Source organism: Ictidomys tridecemlineatus, chromosome 11 (assembly GCF_052094955.1).
Source record: "Ictidomys tridecemlineatus isolate mIctTri1 chromosome 11, mIctTri1.hap1, whole genome shotgun sequence".
Taxonomy (NCBI): Eukaryota; Metazoa; Chordata; class Mammalia; order Rodentia; family Sciuridae; genus Ictidomys; species Ictidomys tridecemlineatus.
This window is the reverse complement of record NC_135487.1, coordinates 22,162,979-22,180,772: the sequence shown is the minus strand read 5'-3', so window position 1 is coordinate 22,180,772 and position 17,794 is coordinate 22,162,979. Positions and strand designations below refer to the sequence as shown.

The window sequence follows — 17,794 nt, the reverse complement described above, 5'->3', positions numbered from 1 at the left end:
GGTCCCTCATTCTCTCTGTTTGGCCTCCCTTCTAGCCCTTATTCCCTGCCTGCCTGCCTTCAGCTCCTGTTCTCCTATTTGCTAAGCCCCTGTGTCTGTGCTGGGAACTGGAGACTAGAAATAAGTCAAACCTTCAACCCAGCCCAGCAGGCCCAGGACCACACTGTTGGAGGGAGAAATAGGAAAAATGAAAGAAAGCAGAGATAGTAGAAGTAGAGTGACAGTTTCCTCAGAAAGACAGGGACAGTGAGAGCTCAAGGAATGGCACCTGAGGTACTTCGAGAACATAGGAAGTGACACTTGAATTGAGGTTTTAAGTATGGGTTAGAAGTAAACTGATTTTACTCTTAGAAGTGGAAAAGGATATTCAAGTAAAAGCAACAGTATATTTGATGATCCAGAAAGAACAGGGAGCCCCTAACTTTTGGTCACACTGAGCCCTTGTGAGGGAATAAAGGCAACCATTCTGCTGGTGGCGCTGGATTACCCAGTTTGAATTTTGTCCTTCAAGGTTCGAAGTAGTGTTCTTTTTAGTCACAAAGGCCTTAAAACTATTGAAAATAACAAGCCTTCTCTCTGTAATATTTTGTGTACAGTATGGGAATTCTTCAACCCTTTGAAGACCCTAGCTTTAAAAAGCCCTTCCATAGAAAACTACTAAAGAGTTTTGAGCCCTGGGATTATCAGATTTGTCATTTTATAAAGCAACACTTGAGGCAGTGTTATGAGGGACAAAATAGAGACAAAGACTGGAAATCCAGCTAGGATGCTTCATGGGAATTCTCATCTCAGAGATAAGGCCAGGTCTTAGAAAGAGGCAAGTGGAACGAAGAGGAAGGTGTGCATGTAGGAGATGGGGGAGGAAGTGGAGTCGACCAGAGGATAAGAGAGGTGTCTGGGGAGATCTAGAATGGCTCCTGGATTTCCAGTGGATACCTGGAAGGGAAGAAAATAAACATGTTATGTTTGCAATTGAATCTGGAGGCCAGGAGGGTAGTCCAGGTTGCAAAGAGAGAAATTTTCAGTGGGAGAAGAAGGTTGGAATTCATGGTTTAGTGGAGATAGACTATTTTGGTAGAAAATAGAAAGTGAAGACGGGTAAGGAGAGGAAAGGAAAACTAGAAGCCCATAAAGATTCAGATGGAATAACCAGAGAGCGGGAGGGAAAGAACAAGAGTGAGAAGCCAGAGGGACCAGGGCTTTCCGGGAAGGCAGTGGCCCTCAGGGCATAAACAGTGGTATAGCCACCTGAGAGAAAAAGAGAAGCAGCCAATGGCTCTGGCAATATGATTCCACTAGTGAAGTGACCTCAGACAGCTATTTCAGAGGGAGATTCAGTAGCCAGCAGAAATAGGAGAAAATAGAGAATACAGCCTTTTCTGAAGTTCACGTAGCTTCCGCATTCTGATCCCAGTAGGGCCTGTATACCTTTTCACCCTGCCTCATCTCCCACTTTGGGCCAAATGGTTTTGAAAAAGCCCATAAACTTTTCTCATTGTCCAAATCCAAGCTTAAGTATGTTCTATAGGCCCAGGGTTCTTTCCCCAGACCCAGGAAACTGACCATCAGTGTCTGTCCCTCTGCAGGGCCCCCGGAAATGTTTGACGCCTGGCTTTCCCAGTTCTGCTTGGAAGAGAAGAAGGGGGAGATCTCAGAGCTCCTTGTAGGCAGCCCCTCCATCCGGGCCCTCTACACCAAGATGGTGAGGTCCCAGCCAGCAGGACCTCACCTGGCTCCAGGCTTGAGGTTTCGGCAGGTGGGAGGGACCTGTGCAGTGGGAGGCAGTGGAAGACCTTGTAGAGCCAAACTAGCCTTGTCCTGAGCCAACAATCTGCATGGAAGAGACTGATTGGCTAGGCTTCTTGCAGTCAGAGCATGGTGAGAAATGAAAGGGCCAGCACAGCCTGATGGGAGTTCTTTTCTCCTTCCTTGACCAAGCTGGGTCAGGAGGTTAGGTCTGGCTGAAAATGAGGGTGGGCTTTGATAATCAATGCAAAGCCAATTCCTGTGTCTGAAATCCAGAGCAATTGGGAACAGACTGATGAGACTGGGGACAGAGACTCTGTATACCATTTCAAAATCCTCACCTCCACCTTCCTCTCCCTCCAGGTTCCAGCAGCTGTTTCCCATTCAGAATTCTGGCACCGATATTTCTATAAAGTCTATCAACTAGAGCAGGTATGCTGGTCTTGCCTGGGGAGGTCCCTGCTCAACCCTGGGGAGCATAGGCTGGATTTTGTTGAGACAAGAAAGGGAGACAGGGTGCCAAGAGTTCTGGGGTCAGGACCAGGAGCTGGAAATAGAGTCCCCTGACCATTTCTGGCCATTGCTTCCCCACCCTCAGGAGCAGGCCCGGAGGGATGCCCTGAAGCAGCGGGCAGAACAGAGCATCTCTGAAGAGCCTGGCTGGGAGGAAGAAGAAGGTAAGAGGTGTTTAGATATAATAGGCAAGTGACAGGCTTGTCTCTGGGACTCTGAGGCCTGGAGAGTTGTGGTGCCCCAGAGGAGAGTTAAAGAATAAACAGTGTATGTGCTGAGCATAGATGGAGTTAACAAGAGAATATCGAACAAGGTTGGTGAAACCCCAAGTTTATATTCAGAAATCACAGGTATCAGGTGAAACAGACTGCCTTGCCAGCCGTGGACCAGCTGCTTGCTTCATAGACACTAGGGAACACATTGAAAATCCAGATTCCTTCCTAACCTTCTAAATAAGACTGTAGGAATGTGGCCAAAGATATATTTTTAGCAGCCTCCTGTGGTGATACTAATGCCTAGACAGATTAGAAAGGGAGCTGAGCATCCTCTACCTGGTAGTTCAGCTTAGAATGGCATGTTGGAGCCACCCTGATGACGTGATTATTACACTTTTAGTTAGTGCTTATACTACATGCCTACTCTACACTAGAGGCTTTACATGTGTAGTTCTTACCACAGTACCATTATTCCTCTTTCCCAAATGAGGCAGGTAAGTTAAAAGTGAAGTGGCTTGGGGCTGGGGTTGTGGCTCAGTGGTAGAACACTCGCCTAGCATGTGCGAGGCCCTGGGTTCGATCCTCAGCACCACATAAAAATAAATAAAATAAAGGTATTGTGTCCAACTACAACTAAAAAATAAATATTAAAAAAAAAATGGGGCCAACCATGTGGGGTGGGCTTCTGTGGGGCGCTGCCCATGGTCTGTGGGCTGGCCAGGCTGTTGGCGCAGCCCGTGGGTCCCTAAGCTACAGTAGCCCGCCACTGGAGGAGCTGGTCGCCCGTGGCAGGCCTTTATGGACCTTCCTCCAGCGCCAGGCAGTGTCAGAAAGCCAGTTACGATTCAGGAGGCCAGATTTGGTAGTGGTCACCAAATTCCTGAGCGAGAAGGAGCAGGAGCTGTGGGAGACCAAGCACTTGCTGCATGATGAAAATGAAGATTTAAGGAAACTTGCAGAGAATGAAATAACTTTGTGTCAAAAAGAAATAACTCAGTTGAAGCATCAGAAGAAACTGATGAAAGTGATTTGATCCTGGAGGTAACTGCAGGAGTTGGGGGTCAGGAGGCCATGTTGTTTACTTCTCAGATGTTTGATATGTATCAGCAATATGCTGCATTTAAAAGATGGCATTTTGAGGGCTGGGAATGTAGCTCAAGTGGTAGCGCGCTCGCCTGGCATGCGTGCAGCCCGGGTTTGATCCTCAGCACCACATACAAAGATGTTGTGTCTACCAAAAACTAAAAAATAAATATTAAAAAATTCTCTCTCTCTCTTAAAAAAAAATAAAAATAAAAGATGGCATTTTGAAACCTTAGAATACTTTCCAAGTGAAATAGGTGGCCTTAGATATGCATCTACCAGCATTGGCGGTTCAGAAGCCTATAAACACATAAAATTTGAAGGGGGAGTGCATAGAGTACAGAGAGTGCCAAGGACAGAAAAGCAAGGCCGCATCCATACTAGCACAATGGCAGTGGCAATATTATCCCAGCCCACTGAGATTAATATGGTGATTAATCCAAAAGATTTGAGAATTGATACTAAGCGAGCTAGTGGAGTTGGGGGTCAGCATGTAAATACCACGGACAGTGCTGTCTGGATTGTTCATCTTCCAACAGGTGTTGTTTCTGAATGCCAACAAGAGAGGTCTCAACTGAAAAATAGAGATGGCTATGAAAAAATTTGCGTGCAAAGCTGTACAATATGCGTCTAGAGGAAGAAACAAGTAAAAGATTACAGTGCTAGGAAGATTCAGGTTAGAACTAAAGGAAGATTAGAGAAAATAAGAACATATTATTTTCCACAGAACCGGGTCACAGATCACAGAATAACAAGTCACTGCATGGTCTTGAGACTTTTATGCGAGGAGATTATCTACTGGATGAACTTATACAGTCACTGAAGAACTATGCTGATTATGAATCTTTATTAGAAAATGTTTCCAAAAAAGCTTAGGTTGATTTGTTATTAAAGTATTTCATGCACTCAGGAAAATACTATAGCACATCAGTTGTGCATACTCATGAGTGTTCTCTTTTAAAAAAGTGTTTATAATGGGAAGCAATATACATATTCATGATGGATAATTAATGTCGATCTCCCTCAATGCATTAGTAAAACATTCATAATATGACTGCTGTAAATCTTGCGCTCTTCTGCACAAGAAGCAGATTAACTCATTTGTTTTCTGTAAAGTCCTTAAAATTAAATATTTTAATATTAAAAAAAAAAAAGTGAAGTGGCTTGCCCAGTCATACACCTAGTATGTGGCAGAGCCTGACCTGAACCCTGAAACTGATCCACTTTCAAGTCTTGGTTTTCCAATTTTTACGTTACCTTAAGCCACATTGCTGGCAAGGCCCAGAGGGGCATGTGGTACTGACTAGCATGGAGTGTCTGCAGAAGTACCAGAGGATGGGATGGAGAGAAATGGCATTTGTCTTCATTGGAGTAAACTTGGGTTGAACTTGAGAGTTCCAGGGTTGTCTTGAGGCTAGTTAGAGTATAATACCATTTTCTTCTACCTTTCTCTGCAGAAGAACTTGTGAGCAATTCACCCATATCTCCAAAAGAGGCAAAGATTCCTGTGACCATAACTTCCACACCTTCTGAAGGAAGACCTGCCCCCCAGAGCTCCTGTGAAGAGACTCCTGTGATCCCAGTTGAGCCCCCAGCAGAGGTGACTCCATCAGAGAGCAGTGAGAGCATCTCCCTGGTGACACAGATTGCCAATCCTGCCTGTACACCTGAGGCACCAGTGCTTCCCAAAGACCTGTCCCAAAAGTTGCTTGACGCATCTTTGGAGGAACAGGGCCAGGCTGTGGATGAGGGCGAGACTGGTCCCCCACCCCCAGTTACCTCCAAGCCCCTAACTCCTGCTGGCCGCCCCAGTGTTCCAGAGCCCAGGCCTCCAGCCAGAGTAGAGACTCTGAGGGAGGAGGTGCCCACAGACTTACGGGTGTTTGAGCTGAATTCGGATAGTGGGAAGTCTACACCCTCCAACAATGGCAAAAAAGGTAGGTCTGGAGGCTCAAGGCGGGGTGGGGAGGTGGTGATGTCTGGGCAGGGCAGGCAAGAATTGCCACTTAATAAGGCAGATGTGTCTCCTTGTCCCTTGTCTTGATCCTAGTAGCAAATTTCCAACATATTTCATATTTCAAATATGTTTATTAACATATTTCGTATTTCATCAAGTCTTAACATGCACATTTTATAACAGGATTTTTTTTGGTACTGGGATTTGATACTGGGGTGCTCAACAATTGAGCCACATCACCATCCCTTTTTATATTTTATTTTGAGACAAGGTCTTTCTAAGTTGCTTAGGGCCTTGCTAATTTGCTAAGCCTGGCCTTGAACTGGTGATCTCCTGCCCCAGCAGAGCCGTTGGGATTACAGGTGTGTATCACCACACCAACTTCAATAGTCGGTATCTTAGAATCCACAAAATAAGGTTTAGGTTAGGTCCTGTGCTAAATATATTATATGGCATTTAATTTGTCACTTACATCTCACAAAACAGTGAGGACGGTATTAAAATTGTCCTTTTAAAAATTATGAAAGTGAGGTCCAGAAATGTTAAGTAATTTGTTCAAATTGTCATGACTAGGAATTGGCAAGATCAGATTTAGACCCAAGCCTGTCTGACTCCAAGGCCATGTTCTTAACTACCATACTGCTGATTTCTATCCTTTTGGATAATTCAGTCTTGTCCTGAGTAAAGAATCCCTGTAATGTTAATGTCAAGGGTCTTCTCCCCTGTGGAACCTTAGAAAAGTTGTTCAACTTTCCAAGGCTTTTGTTTTAAAGAATGAAATGAATACTCATGAACTTGAAAACTTGAACTTAGGGTGCACCAGCTTTAGTGATAGGGCTTTAGTTTCTTTTTTTTCTTTTTTTTTTTTTTCTGTACTGGGAACTGAACCCACAGACACTTTACCACTGAGCTACATATCCAGCCCTTTTAAAAAATTTATTTTTTGGTGGGGGGTACCAGGGGTTGAACCCAGGGGCACTCAGCCACTGAGTCACATACCCAGCCCTTTTTTTTTTTTTTTAATTTTCTTTAGAGAAAAGGTCTCACTGAGTTACTTAGCGCCTTGCCATTGCTGAGGCTGGCTTTGAACTCGTGATCCTCCTGTCTCAGCCTCCAGAGCCGCTGGGATTACAGGTATGAATCACAACGCCCAGCTTAAATTTTATTTTTTAGTTTGAGTGAGCGTATTGCAAAGTTGTTAAGGCTGGCCTTAACTTTGCAAACTTCCTGCCTTGGTTTCCCAAGACTGGGATTACAGGTGTGCACCATCAGGCCTGGCAAGCTTCAGTATCTCTATAATTGAGTTTTAGACCAGAGACTCTGAGTTTATATCAAAAAGCAACCATTTTAACTCCAGGAATTAAAGGACAAGGACAGCCCTGCTGTCAGCCTTTTTGCCTTTTTCAAAATCCCTCTCCATAGACTGCTGATCATCAGCAAAACTGCCTTTCATCTCTTGACACACATATATGCTGTCATCACTAACACTTAGTACCAGTCACAGCCACAAAGCTTAGCCAGCAAGTGAGCGCTGGCCTGCTGGGCAGTGAGGGACTGGTTTGCTACATTGGATGGGGAATGGGCCCCACCCAAGCCCTACTCTGCTCCCCGATGGAAAGCTTCAGTGTTTCCAGTCTCTAAAACAGTGCTTTCCTTCTGACTGACTCAGTGAGGTCATACATTGAGCTCCTACCTGCTCTTTATGAGACACTGAGGGGGGAGGGGCAGAAGTGGCAGTCTTTATGATGAAGCATGAAGCAGTCTGGGACAGACTTGGTCCCGAAGGAGTTCAGAGAAAGAAGGAATCTCTGAGCATCAGCGGATGTTCACCGAGGAGACAGGCATTGTGTAGGAGATCTGGAGAGTTTTGGACAGGTGTGGGGAATGGTAGTCCAGTCTAAGGGCACATTTCTGTATTGTCTCCCAAGATGGGGAGGTACAACAAGAGTGGGTGGGTTGGCTCAAAAATAGAACTTAAGAATTTAACAACTTAAATTGGAGCCAGATTGGCTTGGTACCCTAAAGCAGCACAGCAGTTAAGGGCTTAGCCAGTTCTGGGTTCAAAGCCCAGCTAGCTCTCAAGCCTTGTGGCTTCAGAAAAGTTAAGCCTCTGTTTACTCGTCTATAAGTTGGAGGTAATTATTTTGCAATAGATCTTGATCAGAAAAAAATTGGGGTAGAGCCCTGCTTTGGGGAAGGTAACATTCTCTGAGCATTTTCTGTGTCTACCTCTATACTAAGCCTTTGATATGTTTGTCAGTCTTCACAAAAGCCTTCTGAGATCTGTGCAGTTTCTCCCCTTTTTCTACTGGTAGGAAACTGAGATCAATCACTGATCCAATAAATATTTAGAAGAGTGGGAAGTAGTCTTATGGAAGTAAGGTGATGGGCCTGACAAGTGCTGTGGGGTTGGTGGACATGGATATTAAGTGAGACTGTCAGCCCTGTTGTATTTTGCCTAGCCATACTCAGTTGCTCGGTTACAGCACAGAGCATATGGGAGTTGGATTTAACCAGAGTTCAGGTTTAATCAGATGTAAAAATGAAAGAATAAACAGGAAAAGAAAAAAGTCCAACTATATGCAAGAATTGATCAGTGATGATTCCTGAAATCTTAGCTGGGTAAAGGAGGAAATGAGGGATATTGAAACAGGGTTAAAGAGTTATAGGTTCCATTTGGAATTGGGTGGCAAAGAGGGTGATCAGAAAAAATTAGTCATGTTTGGAAACTGGATGAAACTGGATTATGGAGGAAGTACAGTGAGAGCTCTTTACTACTGCTGTGCTCCCTCTTACCCACTAGGGCTTGTGAAAGGAGGAGCTGGGTATACCATGCAGAAGACCCCTGAAAGCAACTGTAGTCAGTCAGATAGGGGGAAGCCAGGGTCTTGGACTAGGCTAAAATAGTGGGAACATAGTAGAGGGAGTAAAGGAACAGAGGCTTGGAGACAGAGTGACTCCTATGCCCACATCCTAGAAAGGTATTAGGCTTAGTCCTTGGGTGTAGCAGAGTCTTTTGAGTTGCCTAGCCATAGGGTCTCCCAGGATGATTCCTGTCATTGCAGAGTTGCTCCCACCAGTATTTTGTCCCTAGGACCTATCAAATATAAAAGACTGCACTTACCTTGCTCAGCAGAAAAGAGGAGTTTGGGGAAAGCCTATGGCTTGTGGCCCTGGGTTGAAGGCCCCACTTCAACATTGACTATGAGACCTGAGAGCTGTTTTTGTGTCCATTTCTTATCTGAGGAAGCAGACAGCCAATTGAACAGAATAAAATCAGCCGTGAGTGACAGCACTTTGAAATAGTTTTAATAGCAAAACAAAGATGATGGTCCAGGCAGGTTAGTGGTCATGGATTTTATGACCTGAAAACAAAACAAAAAGCAGTCAAACTCCATTATGAAGCCTTAAATTGCATAGATCATGTCTCTGCCACATGCACAGTGAAGATCTTAGTATGCTTTTTTTTAAAAAATTTTTTTGTTGTAGATGGACACAATATTTATTTATTTATTTGTTTGTTTGTCTATTTATTTATTTATTTATTTATTTTTAGGTGATGCTGAAGATTGAACCCAGTGCCTCACATGTGAAAGGCAAGGGTGTACCACTAAGCTACAAAAAGTATGCTTTTTGTGTGACAAAGGGAGGAGGAGGCCAATGGCAGGGAGCACCTCTGTTCCCATCTCTGCCACCAAAGCTTTCATTTTCTCATCTGAGAATTGATACTGTCACCCACCCCAGGGGGTGGATGTGAAATGCTCTAGAAATGTTAGCTTATACTCTTTTCTACCACTAGAAGGATTTGCCATGGCATTCAAGCCTAAAGAGGGAGTTTCAAGTTCTAGAGGTTAAGGGAAACTGTCATGGCCACAGCCACAGTTCTGAAGTGAGAAATCAGTCAGCAGTCTGACCCACAGGAAGCTGCATTGACAGGCAGGCAAGTGCCACCCAAGCAGCCTAAAGGCAAGGGAAACTTAGGTGCAAGGTCAGAAGAATTTAGTCTTGGTTACAGATCTGCTTTGACTTGGCTGTGTTTCCTTGTGCAAAATTGTTTAGTTCTGAGATGAGACCTTTAGAACAAATAGAGCTCCATTCCATTTATTAAATATCCACTATTTCTGTGTGTAACAAGCACTTTACACTCATATTTCTTTCTTTTTCTTTCTCTTTTTTTTTTTTTTTTTTTTTGTGTGTGTAGTGCTGGGGATTGAACCCAGGGCCTTGTGCATGTGAGACAAGCACTCTACCAATTGAGCTATATCCCTAGCCTACACTCATGTTTATATATATATATATATATTTTTTTTTTTTTTTTTTTTAGTGCCAGGGATTAACCCCAGGGATGCTTAGCCACTGAGCTGCATCCCCAGTCCTTTTTATGTTTTATTTTGAGAGAGGCTCTTCCTAAGTTGCTTAGGGCCTCACTAAGTTGCTGAGGCTGGCTTTGAACTTGTAATCCTCCTGCTTCAGCCTCCCAAGATGCTGGGATTACAGATGTGCGCCACCATGTCCAGCTCATATTTCTAATTATTTTTTTCTTTTCTTGACCTTTATTTTTTTTAATTTATTTTTATGTGGTGCTGAGAATCGAACCCTGCCTCATACGTATGAGGAAAGCACTCTGACACTGAGCTACAATCCCAGCCCCTCATATCTCTAATTCTGATGCCATTATTTCTCAAACTACAGGCCTGGGTCTCCATGGAATCACCCAGGTACCTGTTGATAAAGCAAAATCCCAAGCCACCAAGTAGACCTGATGAAACTCAAGGCAGAGAGTCTGTGTTCTATAAGCTTCTCAGTGGCTCTTTGCAAAAAGGATGGTTTTTTTTTTTTTTTTTTTTTTTTTGAGTTTGTTTGTTTGTTTTTGTTTTTGTCATGCTGGGGATCAAACCCAGGGACTTGTGTATTCGAGGCAAGCACTGTACCACCTGAGCTGCATCCCCAGCCCTGGAAAAAGGGTAGTTTTATCTTATTTTGTAAATAAACTGAAGGCCAGGATAATCTGCCCAGGGTATACAATAAATAAAGGAATAAGTTTTCAACCCTGGTCTGCCTGACTCCAGAGCCCATGCACACACTACACCACTTGTGGCAAAGAAGAGAGGGTAGTGTGGAATACCTTGTGTGTGTGGTATGTAGGCCTGGGCAACTTTTTATGTAGTTTACTTCTTTCTGATAACTTTCACATGTATTTTTAAAATATTGCATATAAGAAGTCACCCAAAAGAAATGGTTAGTATAGTGGTTGTTACGTTGTGACAGGTATTAGAATCACTTAGAGCAGGAGTTGTGGTAAAATTGGTCTGTGTGGGGCCAGATCGTATATACTGTAGACTTCTTGGGCCATACAGTCTGTTTTAACAGTACTAAATTCAGCTATTACCACATTAGAGCAGCCACAGGCAACTTATAAACAAATGGATATGGCTGTGTTCCAAAATTTTATTTCCAGAAATAGATTATAGGATTTGATTACAGACTATAGTTTGCCAACCACTGGTTTAGAGAAAGGGTCTGTGAATATCTATTAGATGCTGGCTATGTGTTGTGGACACTAGGAGTGCATATGAAAATAAAAAAAAGAGCCAGTGAGGGTGGCACACACCTGACATCCCATTTACTTGGGGGCTGAGGCAGGAGGATCACAAGCGCAAAACCCCATAGAAAAATAAAAAAATAAAAGGGCTAGGGATGTAGCTAGTGGTAAAATACCACTAGGTTCAATTCCCATTACCAAAAGAACAAGAAAAAAAAACAAGACTCCTGCCCTTGTGGAGCTAGCCCCTCTATTATTAGACAATAAGCATAGTGTGTCTGATAATGTTTTAGAAAATTACAAAAAAAAAAAAAAAACACCTGAAAAAACAACAAAAGAGCATAATGAGAGAGATGGGTTGAAAAATATGCCAGTCAAGGTAGGCCACCTGTAGAAGGTAAGACATGAAAAGAGGTGTAAAGTGGGTGGGGAAGTTGGCTGTATATAGGTATCTGAAGAGGAGTATAGTACAGGGGACAGTCACTTAAAGGCCCTAAGGTGGGGATGACCCTGGTGTGTCAGGAGGAGTCAGGTCAGCTGAGTAGAACTGAAGGAAGAAGGAGAAAGACACACATTGTTTCTTCTGGTAGATTTCTGTGGCTCCCTGGAAGCCTGTGGGCCAAAGTGCTTCTCCACTCTTTAGTAACCTGCTTTTTTTTTTTTTTTTTTTTTTTTTTTAGTTGTAGATGGATATATAATAGCTTTATTTTACTCATTTATTTTTATTTGGTGCTGAAGTTCGAACCCACTGCCTCACATGTGCTAGGAAAGCACTCTACCATTGAGCTATAATCTGATCCCCTAGTAATTAGCTTTTTCTCAAGAGTTTTAAGAATGTTTTGTCATGTGTATAAAATTCTTCAGCCTAACCTTGGCTTTTAACCATATCATTTTCCAACATGTATCTATACCATTTCTTTTTCTTTCTCTTTCTTCTTTTTCTGGTACTGGGGCTTGAACTTGGAGACACTTTACCACTGAGTTATATCCCAGCCCTTTTTATTTTTTATTTCGAGAAAGGGTCTTGCTAAGTTGTTAAGGCCTGAGGCTGGCCTAAAACCTGTGATCCTCCTGCCTCAGCTTCCTGAGTTGCTGGGATTACAGATATGCGCTACCACACCTGGCTATTTTTCTAATTCTCTGTTAGTGGACTTTTAGATTGTTTCTAAGTTTTCATCACTATACAACAGTACTATAATGTACATCCTTTTGGCTAAACTTTTTACTGAATCCAGGATTTTTCCTGATTCCTAAAAGTCAGATTGCTGAGCCAACGTGAAAGTAGATTGTAAAGGTTTGTATTGTGTATTGCCAACCTTTTTAAAGATTGCCATCACACCCAGCTAAACCTCATTAGGTACCCACCTCCCCCCCCCACTTCTGCCTTTCACACTGTCCCTCCTGGTTCCAGGCTCAAGCACAGACATCAGTGAGGATTGGGAGAAGGACTTTGACTTGGACATGACCGAAGAAGAAGTGCAAATGGCACTTTCCAAAGTGGATGCCTCCGGTGAGGTGAGTGGGTGTGATTGGCCACAGGCAAGCCAGCCTAGTGATGTCAGGGTCTGAGAACTCTCCTCATCAACTCCCTGTACTGTCAAAGTAGATTCTTGGACCTAGCTGAGGTGGCAGGCTATAGGAAGAGAGCTGGGACCTCCCACTCAGGTCCATGACGATCAGGTTCTGCTTCCCATCAGTTTTAGGGTGGACGGAGGGAGAGTTCTTAACCATTGCTCTGAATCACACTCACCTAAGGAACTAGAAAAAATGTGGGCAGATTAGAAAGACATATGAAGGCTTTGATTTTTCATGTTGGGAAACTGAAGCCTCAGGGCAGGTAGTAACCTATTTAAGAATATTTTGCACCTGTTGACTTCTCTATACTTAGGACATAGAAGGCCCATGGTACCCTGTAATGCCACGGAGACTTACTAGCTTTTTTGTGTTTTCACGGTCTTCTTTAAAACCTGACATGCAGGCTGGGCATGGTGGCACATTTCTGTAATCCCATTGGGTGGGGGAGGCTGAGGCAGGAGGATTGCAAGTTCAAAGCCAGCCTCAGCAACTTAACGAGGCTCTAAGTAACTTAGTGAGACCCTGCCCCTAAATAAAAACTAAATAGGGCTGGTGATGTGGCTCAGTGTTTAAGTGACCCTGGGTTCAATCCCTGATAACCAAAAAAATAAAACCTGACAGGTAGCCTGGACATGATGGCACATTCCTATAATCCCATCTACTCAGGAGACTGAGGCAGAAGAATCACAAGACCCTTTCTCAAAAATACATTTTTTTCTGGGTGCAGTGGTACACACCTGTAGTCCCAATGACTCTGGAGCTGAGGCAGGAGGATCACAAGTTTGAGGCCAGCTTTAGCAACTTAGCAAGGCCTTAAACAACTTTAATGAAACCCTTTATGAAAATAAAAAATAAAAAGGGCTACGGATATGGCTTAGTGGTAAAGTACCTCTGGGTTCAATTCCAGTACCAAGGAAAAAAAAAGAACTGGGGATAAGTTCAGTGGCAGAGCACCACTGGGCTCAATCCCCAGTACTGTGAGAAAAAAAAAAAAAATCCTGACCTGCAGCTTTGAGAAGAGTCATTCTATAAAGCCATCATTTCAGACAGCAGGTAACAGTAGGCCTAAGAGCAACAAGGCAAGAGAAAGTTCCCTGGGGAGACTTGAGCTGGGAGTTAGGGTGCTGAGTCCTTGGTGAAGATCTCCTGAGCACCTATAATCCACTGCTACCCTGCTTTCAGTCACAGGACCACTCTGAAGTTTTCTGCCTTTCCAAGGCATGGCCTTAATTAAGCTCATAGGAGACAAGGTTTCCTTAAGGGGTGGGCTTACTGGTTTCTTAGGCAAGGTGCACCCCTTCAGTGTCCTCCATTGACTATGGTGGAAGCATTTCTGATGGGTCTGAAACAATCCGAGCAGCAGGCCTGTCCCTCAGGCAGAAGGCAGCTCTTCTGCCCAGACATATCCCAACTTATTCCTTAAGACTAAGGGTTCACTCTTACAGGATCAGGGTATGGCCCAGGGTTGGGATAGAGGGCAGCCTTCCAGAAATGGAGGCAGCTTTGCTCAGCAGGAGTCTGGGCTTGACAAAAAGGAGTAAATGTATGTTTGTGCTCTTCATTATTCCCTCCCATTTGCAGCTAGAAGATGTAGAGTGGGAGGACTGGGAATGAGGGGAATCAGAGCACACAGCTCCCCCACTCACGGCACCTCCCACCTCCCTCGCTCATCTCAGCCCAGCCCTGGATGACACTGACTGAGAATGTCCCCCAAATGGCCTTTGCCATCCAGACCTCTGGTGGCTCCCTGCTGGTCCTTTGAGCCTCTGCTCACACCTGGGAAGGGGCTGTCTAAATCCACGCCCAGGACTCTGACTCCTGCCAACCTTAGGATAACCTAAGGGGAGGACACCACCCTCACCGGAGAGCCTACATTTCCCTGCTGAACACTCACTGCTCCTGGGGCCTCCTGCTGGGAAGCCCCAAGGGGCAGCTCCAACCCTTCTGTGAGCTGACAAGCCGAAGCTGAACCACCAGTCTCTGGGAGGAAGCCACAAGAGCACATGCTGTCCACCCACAAGCAGACAAGGAAGGCAGTGCCACCTGCCCTTGGCTAAACAGGGACAGCAAGCACATGTTGGTTCCTATGCCAGTGGATAAAAGGCACTCATCTATGAGAAATTTGCCTATCTTGGGAATCTTCCCCTCCCAGGCATTTTCCATTCCTGGAAAGGTTCCTTGGGATTCAGAATCTAGAAACCAAACCCTAACCCACCTCCTTCCTTTCCTCCAGACCCCACTGGGATGTCCCTGTTTTTTCCCAGGGCGGCTTCATGTCAAATGCACCCAAGTCCTTAGCCCAGCTGTGCCAATGCAAGGGTCCACTCTTGCATTTCCTCCTCTCCTCAAGAAGGGAGGGGGCCACTTCAGGCCCCTCTGTGCATTGCCTGGCAGGACACCTGGTCCAAGCAGCTACCCACCTCGACTTCCCTGTAGCTTAGGACACAAGCCAACTACCAGCGGTACAGAGCAGTGAACACAGGTGAGGTAAGACCAGCTTCTCCCGCCTCAGCCCTCTGCTTCCAAAGGGATGTGCCGGGGCAAATGTCCTGAGATTCCCTGGGTTTCTGCAGAGGCTCTCCTGGAAGACAGAGCCAACCTGTGGCTCCCACCCTCCACTTTGGTGAAGCCACATCTCTTATGGGGTAGTGAGGGCTGCAGGGATTCCTGGAGACCCTGGTGCTTCACGATGCAGCTCTCGTGATTCTTGTACATAAGCTGGTGTGTCCACCAGTGATTTAAAGGGATTGTGGTCAGGGATGCCAAGAGTGGGGCACTGTGCATCAAATGTTGAGTGAGGGGGTGGGATGAAGAGAATACTGATTCTTTTTTTTTTTTTTTTTTTGATGGGATGGGGTTTTTTCTCTTTGTAATTATTTCTTTAGTTTAATTAACCCTTTGGTTGTTTGTGCAATATTATATATTTTAAATTATAATGCATCTCCCCAGAGTATTTTGTAGCCAGGAAAAGAAAAAAGGAAAAAAAAAAAGATTCTAACAGCTGTTAGTTTTGTAATTAAAAAGGAAAGAAAAAAGAACTTTGTCCTGAACCTTTTACAGAATTGCCGTTAACAGCATTAAAGAAATTCAACAGAAGCCAGAAGGTGTCTGGGGATCTGTTTCTGTCCCCCAAGGCAGCTGCACTGGAGCCCAGGCAGGACCCACACACTGCAGAGTGGCTTCCTGCTTGAAGCTGAGACAGAGGCATTGGGGGTTTGGTCTGGGTCCTAAGGAAATTAATCCCTTGACCCCATGTCAGACTTAGGTTGGTCTCTGGGATGAAGAAGGGATGGGGCCCCGACTGGCTTCTCACCAAGACAAGGAGCCAGGAGGCCATTTCTGCATTCCCAACGCTTCTGCTTTTATTTGGAAAGGAAGTTGCAGCAACAGTGGTTCCAATCGCTCTTGTCATTTTTTTTTTTTTCCTCTCCTCTCCTCCCCCTGTGTTTGGATGATTCTGGGGTCTAATTTAATTAACTTTGGTTAAACACCTGTATGAAAATCACTTGTCAGCCATAACAAAAGGGAATGAGGCCTTGGTTCCTTGGCCCTTATGAGGGAAAGAGTCGTCTAGGGAGGGTGTAGGTAAGCTTTAGTATAACTAAACAAAGTGTAAAATATATATCACCATTTTAGAAGCGGGTTTTGGATTTGCTTTCTCCCCCTACTTTATTGGGGAGGACTTGCCATTGCTTTTATCAAGTGCTTGCTAGCCATGGGTGCCAACTAACTTCTTCGATTGAAGGCCGGAGGATCATGTCTGGTTCCAGGAGCCGCTTGAGCAGGTCCTGGCATTCGGTCGAGATGCCCAGATGAGTGGGGAAGGACACCCCCTTCTGCTGCTGCCACAGCATCTTGGGGATGTCTGTGTCATCAAAAGGTAGGCTGGCACAGAGCATGACGTAGAGAACCACGCCCATGCTCCAGATGTCACCCTTCTTGCTGTCGTGGGGAATACCCTGCAGCACCTCAGGGGCGGCATAGGCTGTACTGCCGCAGAAGGTCTGGCTCAGCTCCCGGCGTGACTTGGGTAATACCTTGGCAAAGCCAAAGTCGGTCAGCTTGAGGTTGAAGCCCTGCAACAAGGCGTTCTCACATTTGAGGTCCCGGTGGGCCACACCACAGCCATGGCAGTAGCGGATGGCCTCGACCATCTGGCGGAAGAGGGCCTTGGCCCTGCTCTCAGGCAGTGGCCCCCCATTCAGCACGCAGTCAAAGACATCCCCTCCCTCAGCCAGTTCCATCACCAGGTAGATTTTCCCATCTGCAGACTCCAGCATCTCATACACCCGGATGATGTTCTTGTGGTCCAGGGTTCGGACAATCTGGAGCTCCCGAGGCAGGAATCTCTGGATAAACTCTGAGGAAACAAAGAGATGTACATCAAGATCAGAAGGGCCTAACTCCTTACTCCTGACTCTACCCACCATGACTGGGTCTTATTCCTGGGTTAAATAGTCTTAGATGTATCTAGTGGCTTAAACATTGCAAAGTATATTCACTTATTATCTTTTTAATACATTATTCAGAGGAACTACTCTCTGCCAAAGTCAGGGACTACTGTGAGACCACAGATATTAAGCTGCTTTGGGGACTTTAGAGGAAGCCACTGAATCTCAGGAGACCTGATTTGCCCACAGGGTGGAGAACCACCTCCTCCTACCCCTACCTTCTGACCCACAGTTCTTTCCAGAAGCCCAGTCTTCCTTTTTCCAGCCTCCACCTGCCTTGGAACCAGCTCCTGCCCTCTGTTAGCCCTGGCTGTGGCGTCTCCCAGTCTCTGTTCCCCTCCTGGAATAGGAAAAGCCCCAGGACTCTTCACTTTGTGCCAATTTTATCTTGGATTTGAGGTGTGATGTTCTTGGAATCCCAGCATCCCTGTTCCCCACTGACCTATCCCAGGGCCATAATCCTCCTCGGTTCCCCCACTAAAAGGGAGGAGGGAGATTTCAGTGACTGGAGGAAGTACCCACCCACCTCAGCCAGCCCTCCCTTGCTCCAAAGGGGCCCCAGCTCACCTTCTGGCCCTCCCATCTTGTCTATAATTTTAATTGCCACTTTTCTTTGGTGTTTTTTGGAAAATGCTTCTTTGACTTTTGAGTAGGTCCCTTCCCCAATGGTCTTGCCCAGCTGGTACCCATTGGAGAGCAGAAAGTCCTCCAT

The 17,794-nt window shown here is 45.1% G+C and overlaps 2 protein-coding genes and 2 pseudogenes across 5 annotated transcripts in view; 3 read left to right on the top strand and 1 right to left on the bottom strand.

Annotated features, from left to right (window-relative positions):
- The window catches only part of Bsdc1 (BSD domain containing 1), a 27,490-nt gene extending 11,763 nt beyond the window's left edge, over positions 1 to 15,727 (top strand). For all 4 annotated transcript variants that reach the window (XM_078025828.1, XM_021735147.3, XM_005317754.5 and 1 more), the window contains exons 6-11: positions 1,587 to 1,702; positions 2,110 to 2,178; positions 2,345 to 2,423; positions 5,015 to 5,494; positions 12,468 to 12,571; positions 14,213 to 15,727. In XM_078025828.1, the coding sequence (XP_077881954.1) occupies positions 1,587 to 1,702; positions 2,110 to 2,178; positions 2,345 to 2,423; positions 5,015 to 5,494; positions 12,468 to 12,571; positions 14,213 to 14,245 (881 nt within the window). In that variant the 3' untranslated portion in view covers positions 14,246 to 15,727. The remainder of the gene's footprint in view (positions 1 to 1,586; positions 1,703 to 2,109; positions 2,179 to 2,344; positions 2,424 to 5,014; positions 5,495 to 12,467; positions 12,572 to 14,212) is intronic.
- LOC101960624 (peptide chain release factor 1-like, mitochondrial pseudogene) lies at positions 2,436 to 3,610 on the top strand (annotated as a pseudogene).
- On the top strand, positions 3,733 to 5,049 carry LOC110596882 (peptide chain release factor 1-like, mitochondrial pseudogene; annotated as a pseudogene).
- Tssk3 (testis specific serine kinase 3) lies at positions 15,455 to 17,794 on the bottom strand. The gene is made up of 2 exons (XM_021735153.3): positions 17,650 to 17,794; positions 15,455 to 16,991 (listed from the first exon to the last, which is right to left on the bottom strand). The coding sequence occupies exons 1-2, from the start codon at positions 17,792 to 17,794 to the stop codon at positions 16,330 to 16,332; spliced, it is 807 nt and encodes a 268-aa protein (XP_021590828.1). The 3' UTR covers positions 15,455 to 16,329.